Source organism: Capsicum annuum, chromosome 10, assembly GCF_002878395.1.
Source record: "Capsicum annuum cultivar UCD-10X-F1 chromosome 10, UCD10Xv1.1, whole genome shotgun sequence".
Lineage (NCBI taxonomy): Eukaryota > Viridiplantae > Streptophyta > Magnoliopsida > Solanales > Solanaceae > Capsicum > Capsicum annuum.
This window is the reverse complement of record NC_061120.1, coordinates 167119598-167126297: the sequence shown is the minus strand read 5'-3', so window position 1 is coordinate 167126297 and position 6700 is coordinate 167119598. Positions and strand designations below refer to the sequence as shown.

Sequence of the window (6700 nt, the reverse complement as noted above, 5' to 3'; positions counted from 1 at the left end):
TAGATTTATTAATCAATAATGCATACTACACGAGTTGTTGCTGTAAAAAATGAATAGAATCATTAATATCAAAAGTTTTATTATTTTAATCATACATAAAAAAAAATAAGAATATTAAAAAATAAAGAATTAAAATTTAAATTTAAATAATAATAATAGTATTATATTAGAATCCTGAATTTAAAGTTCAAAACCATAATATTTTAAAATCTTATTTTTCTAACAAATTCACATCACATTCAATTTTAAATCTGAATTTTAGTTTGCATGCATATCCAACTTATATTTGATTTTGAATTTGAATTTTAGTTTGCATGTATATCCAACTTTGTAACCTCTTATATATATATATGCACTTTAATTTGAGTGAAACTCTTATATATATACACTTTGAGTATGACACATGGTAGTGTAAGCTTTCTTCTTCTCTTTTAGTTATTAATCATTTTCATTTTCAAATTTTAATTATCCTGCGAATTTAGGTTTATCCGTTTCAATTATTTTGCTCATTTTGTGAGTCCTTTGTATCAAATCTGTGGTATTTTTTTACTCCTTTCTTGAATAGTTTCATGCACTTATAAATTCTTTTTAATTCTAAGTACAAAGTTAACTAATTTTTTTTTAATTTGAATTGAAAGTAAAAATTGAAATCGAGTATGAGATAAAATTAAACATATATATGTAGACGAAATTTGATAAAAAAAAATTGTTATGATTTAAACATATACATTTAATTTTATTTTTTCAAATGAGTAAGATAATATATTTTTTTTTAATGATACTTTTATAGAAAAGTATACCGTGTATCGCATGAGTACCTATATTAATATATTTTTAATAAGATGATCAACTAATAATATATTTTTAATAAGATGATCAACTAATATGAGACGAACGATTAGCAAATGATTATCACTCCACTCTTAGTTTCAAGTCTCCAATTTGACTAATGACGGCAAAATAGAGAATGATTATCACTGCACTATTAATTACCGGTCACGAATTTGACTAATAAAAATAAGAAACCTTCCGATGGGAAACTATTTATCTCCTGAGTAGGTTAACCTTGCATGTAGGGATGGCAATGGGACGGTGTGGGTGTGGTGTGGTGCGGGTTTTAAGTTATGTTGAGTGGGGAGGGGCGGGGTTTAAGTAATGCGGTGCGGGTTAAAGTACGTTTTTTTTTAATGGTGCGATGCGGTGCATATATATGCGGGTTTAAATTAAAAAAAATAAAAATTAGTATTGTTCTCGTGAATATACCTAAAATTATATGTATTCTTTACTTAAAGTTTTATAGTACTTAAAACGATATGTATAACACTATAAATAAATAATTTTATAGTAGCTTTTTCAACATCTCTATTCATTTAATAAAAATATAATATTTGATCATTACTTGTACATGTTATACTTTTTGATAATTTTTTAGTGAAAAGTGATAAAATAGAAACTAGTTATTATTTCCTAATTGTAGATTTGAAAATATTATGATTTTCAATGGAGTTACAAATTTTTCAAAAAAAAAAAGGAAAAAATAAAAACATGGAGCGATGCGGTGTGATTATGTGCGGGTATGAATATGGGACGGATTTATGCGAGTTCAAAGGTGATGCGGTGCAATGCGACTTTAAAACTTGTGGGTTTAGAAAAACCCTGCACCGCACCATTGCTATCCCTACTTGCATGAATCTGAATTAATGGACACAGTAATCAGTATAGCAGATGGTATAAAATAAATCCAAAACATCCCCCAACTCCACACCGGTTTAACCATCAACCACATTTTTTTTTTTAATCTAATCCTTGCCTAAGTCGCTATTATTTGTTTCAGGAAAAAGGAAAGAAAGAGGATTCACCAATGGCTTGTCAATATTATCAATTATGCTGAAAGGAGGAAGACAGAAGTTGACACATAATCACAGCTGTTACCTTGACAATAATTTTATTTTTTAATCTAATCCTTACCTAGGGCACTATTATTTGTTTCAGGAAAAAGGAAAGATAAGAGGAATGACTTATCAACAATACCAATTATGCTGGAAGGAGGAAGACAGAAGTTGGTACATAATTACAGCTGACCCTTGACGACAGTTGTTTTTTTTTTTTTTTTTTTTAATCTAGTCCTCACCTTAGTCGCTATTATTTGTTTCAGGAAAAAGGAAAGAGGATTCACCAATGGGTTGTCAACATTTCCAAAATGCTGGAAGGAGGAAGACAGAAGTTGACAGATAATCACAGTTGTTATCCTTAACAACAATTTTGTTTTTTTAATCTAATCCTTCCCAAGTCCCTATTATTTGTCAGGAAAAAGAAAAGAAAGAGGATTCACCAATGGCTTGTCAACATTACTAATTATGCTGGAAGGAGGAAGGCAGAAGTTGGCACATAATTACAGCTGTTTGAGATACTGTCGAATTCGTTACTGTAACTAAAGGGAATTTCTATTTTACATGGTGTATGCTAGCTTTATAACCCAACTATGAACAAGGGGAACTATCAAGTATCAACTCTCCTATTGGCAGCAGCTGTAGTATCTCGCATTACCATTTCGTTACTGTCTCCGCAGATGGAGGACTGGAAACTCCAAAATGACGGAAATCAAAGATTGAAAATCGCCTCCATGTTCATCTTGGCAGATGGCAAGCGATGACAGTGTTAATCTTGCTGCTCTAAAGACAGCCAGATTTCCTTTGCTTCTTTGGCAACTAAAACCTTTCATCTTGTCACATGATGTTTCAGTAACATGTTCAGCTTGATATCGAGGAGCCTTCAAATGGTGTCCGATAGAGAAGGCCAGAACCGATATGTCTTGTTGTGGGGCACACCCAGCAAAATGCATTTGGGCCTAGAACCTGTGTCCCGGGCAAACCAGTTAAAATGATTAAACTAAAGAAATCGGGAAATCAAGGATGAAAAAGAATTATGGATAAGGAAGAGGACACTAAAAATGTCATGAGAAACGGAGAAGAATAGTCTCTTACGGATATCAAATTCTCATATGCACCAAGATCATATGGATGTGAATATACATGACCTCCCTTTTCAGCCAGCCACATAGCTCTGACACCTTCTTGGTACTATCACGCACTAATCAGTTATAACTTGAAAACTTAATACCACTGAAAAGAATTGAATAAACTAGCATATTCAGGTAAAAAGACCTCAATGGTTGTCTTGTTCTGCAAAATCAGGTGCACATGCCAACCCAGAAAAACACTCAGCGCCAAGCTTAGTGGTACCAGTAGAAGCGCTGAAATTATCTGCAAATAGGAACAACATCTGAGTAAATGGCTGAACTAAACAGTTATAAGAAGAAAACTAGTTCATGAGAAATTACATATACTGTTCTATGAGAACCTTCACTTTGCTGGTTGTCCATTGGAGAATCAACAGTTACGCTCCCAACAAGCAGAACCTGAAGGAACAAATGTAGCACGTGTTGAAAGGGTGCGAGCGAGGCAAAGATGTCTAAATCTTTTACATTATGTTGAATTGTTGATCAACCAAATTTCATCACAAGCACCAACTCGGGATATAAGTAAAGAGTGAAAAAGGGTAAGGTACATTCAGGAAACGATAGATTGCACTCATAGCATCATACCAAGATCATACAGCTCTGAAAGGTGTCAAAATGTCAACTTCTTACCAGGGAATATATGCAAGCAATAATGGCGTATAAAACGAAAATGAAGAAGATCTTGTAGTTTGCATGGCCCACACAATTATTCATCCACACACAATGATGATCCTTAAATTCAAGAGGAAAAGTATTTAGTACATTATCCAGGATATCAAGAAATAACATAAAAGAAAACATAGAGACATACCATTCGCAGTACACATCTATTACATACACGACAATGATGAGCACGTGGAGGCTTATAAAGGGAACACTTTTGGCAGTATCTCAAATCCCCTCCCTGCAGAATAATTCAAAAGAAAGAAATCACATCCAAGAACTCCAAACTCAATTAGCAATATTCTTCTGATGAGTATATCCACTTTTTGTCTCACAGAAAAATTCAAGCAGAATCAGTATTAGTTAATAAAACATTTATCTACGCAACAAACTATAGAACATACAAAAATGAACAGAGTTTCTTCAAATAATATTATGGACAAAGGTTGTTGTTAACAATGATCGGATGTTAGTGGAGGAAGGTAGTAGGAAAGATGAGCTCTTGAAAGCTTCAGCAAAAATGAAAGACCAACAATGAGAAACTACAATTTACTAGGTCATCAATTAATCAATTTTCCACCAACTTGCTGTCAAAGATGAGTTTCAATACTAAATTTGTCTAGTAAAAAGAAAATTATGCGCAAATCATATGTATCATCTTGTTGTTCAGGCTTAAACTGGGACTGCACTATGCATGTTTAAATGCTGCCGGAGAGCGGGAACACTGGCATCTTCAAGAGATAAAAGAAAGCACTTAGGATTGAAACCTTATGCTTAGTGTGGCTGATCCGGAAAGAGAGAACTAGGAGGGCCTTTATGGTATTGAAAGGAAACTGTGGAAGACGAACAGTCATGATTTTGCAAATAGTAGATTTTTAAGCAAAGGAAACCCCACCATGTATATGGGTCATTTTGGGGGCACATTCTTGGTGCTTCCACTGAGAATTAAACATAGGCCGCAGAAAATAGGAAACAACATTATCAACAAATTTTAGCTCTGGAACAGCTAAATATTTGATTTATCTTTAGAAAATAATAGTTCTTCACAATTAGCACACCGTGTCATAAAATTACCTTTGAAACTAAGTTTTCTCTTTAACTATTTTCACATTTGGTAGTTCCTCCATTCTTTGAAAATGTCCTTCCACTTTACTTTTAAGTTGTCCAATGATGCACACTTTCTTGAATGAAATATTATTTTTCAAATATTCATGTTTTCTCTTGTTTTACTAGCTTCAACATTGGTAATTCCTCTAGATCATACTTCTACGGGTTCTCTTTTGGATTCATAAAAGAAAAAAAGATTCTGTCAATTTGTCTGCCAGTTGAATCAGTTGCAGTAAAAATCATTGTCAAGTAAATGTCATTCCTAGTTAAATAATCTGTAGTATGTCGGGAGACCAATCTCTCAACCATAAGTTTGCTCTAAGAGAGAAGCCAAAAACCAGGCAAAACAGGATATGACTTTCAATTGGGAGGAAATAGTGAGACATTCTGGTATCATGTTTATAAAAGTGACAGCAACATTAGCAGGCCCGGCAAACAGTTATGATGGTTCATCAATAAGTTTGATACACTTTTCTACTCTATGTGTAGTCTTCAATAGGTCATACCCTTATCCATTAAAGACGCATATGTAAGCTGGTGTTTTTGGTGAGTTGACAGAACCATCGGGAAGATCCGGAAAGTGATTCCACCAGCAATTTTTGAACAGAAGGAATCATAGATGCTTTGATGGAATTTCAACTCTTATTTTTTTAATAGCTAGTTGCTTAGTTTATTCAGCTGGAATTTCCATGCTCATGTAAACAGTGTTGATAGCTACTTGGATTTTATTAGCTCCTTGTACCTAGTACAGTAGTATAGGTCTTGGTAGTTGGTAATTTCTGCATCTTCTTGATGCCTTTTCTGATACATTTTATTACTTCATCCGAAAAAAATACCTAAAATAAGCAATCCAAACAGACATTTAGACTCGTTCAATTCCCAATACTCGACTGATATATCAAGATATACAAGCATAATGAAAGTAGAATATACATAAATTAAAGTAAACTAAAACGGAACAAAACCTTTCGTTTGATCTCTCGAACCATATTCTCGTCTTCGATATCGGGTACAAAGGAGCTAGGAACCCGACCCGGATCAGTGTAGATAGCAAGTGTATAACTGAATATGCAGAAGAGAGTAATAACGGAAAACATGACGGCGTTAAAAATACCCTGAGAAGACCAAAGTCCTAACCACTTATCAATGAATACAAATACAGTGGAGAAGTAAACGTATGCAATTGCTACGGCGATGGCGATGACGTGGAAAGAGAATGGACAGCCACGTGTCGCTTTCATCTCCGCAGACGGCGGCGTCGCCGGCGAGGTTGGTGAAGAATTTGGAAATGGAATTGACGAGGTGGATTTTTAAAGGGGAAATTGCAGCGGTGTTTAGGTTGTATGGTCCCTTGTAGACTTTACTAATTTGGGAATTTTAGGTGGGTAGTTCGTCTTTAATTTGTTACTATACTTTTCCATCACTATATAATTGTACCACCATGACACACACATTCATATTTTTTGATCAATTAGTTATCCCTCCATTCACTTTAACACCTTTACTTGGCTCGTTTGGTTTAGGAATGTCAATTTAACTACTTTTTAAATTTTGATGTTTGAAACGATAGGAAAACTACCATAAGATACAGTTACTGACAAAAAAAAAAATATATCTTAAAATATTAATTATAATTCATATAATTTGATTCTTGAAAAGTTAAATGTGATCACTACAGAGTGCACCCCACTATTCTGCTTTCATTGCGAGAATGTACTAAGTTGCTAGCACATAAGACAGAAAGATAATTTTGTACTTCAGGAGTTAGATTTACATAACTGATTCTTCGACTAAGTTTGTCAATCATCAAACATGAAAAAACAAGAGGGACCTAAATCCAACAATAGAAATATTTGTTTATCACTGTTCTGCAACTCAAATAGAGTTAACAAGATGCCTTAATTTTATATT

General features: G+C 33.7%; 1 protein-coding gene across 3 annotated transcripts; it reads right to left on the bottom strand.

The window, feature by feature from the left end:
• Positions 1–2327: 2327 nt before the first annotated feature.
• On the bottom strand, positions 2328–6395 carry LOC107843314 (probable protein S-acyltransferase 16). 3 transcript variants are annotated; one of them, XM_016687549.2, is made up of 7 exons: positions 5755–6395; positions 3831–3923; positions 3650–3751; positions 3341–3418; positions 3165–3263; positions 2985–3080; positions 2328–2855 (listed from the first exon to the last, which is right to left on the bottom strand). In XM_016687549.2, exons 1-7 carry the CDS (start codon positions 6028–6030, stop codon positions 2751–2753), a joined length of 849 nt encoding a protein of 282 aa, XP_016543035.2. In that variant the 5' UTR covers positions 6031–6395; the 3' UTR covers positions 2328–2750. The 3 variants fall into 3 exon arrangements, 2 of the variants coding, with proteins under 2 accessions (XP_016543035.2, XP_016543036.2); XR_001666303.2 differs by having other exon boundaries at positions 2520–2855; positions 2985–3090; positions 5755–6307; XM_016687550.2 differs by having other exon boundaries at positions 2520–2855; positions 2985–3070; positions 5755–6305.
• Between the last annotated feature and the right edge of the window lie 305 nt (positions 6396–6700).

Excerpts from the sequence above, each read along its gene's own strand:
- LOC107843314 (XM_016687549.2), bottom strand. The coding sequence starts at position 6,030 with ATGAAAGCGACACGTGGCTGTCCATTCTCTTTCCACGTCATCGCCATC. Across the intron at positions 3,752-3,830 it reads ATAGATGTGTACTGCGAATG|GATCATCATTGTGTGTGGAT; the intron begins GTATGTCTCTAT and ends CTTGAATTTAAG. Across the intron at positions 3,081-3,164 it reads AGAACAAGACAACCATTGAG|TACCAAGAAGGTGTCAGAGC; the intron begins GTCTTTTTACCT and ends AGTGCGTGATAG.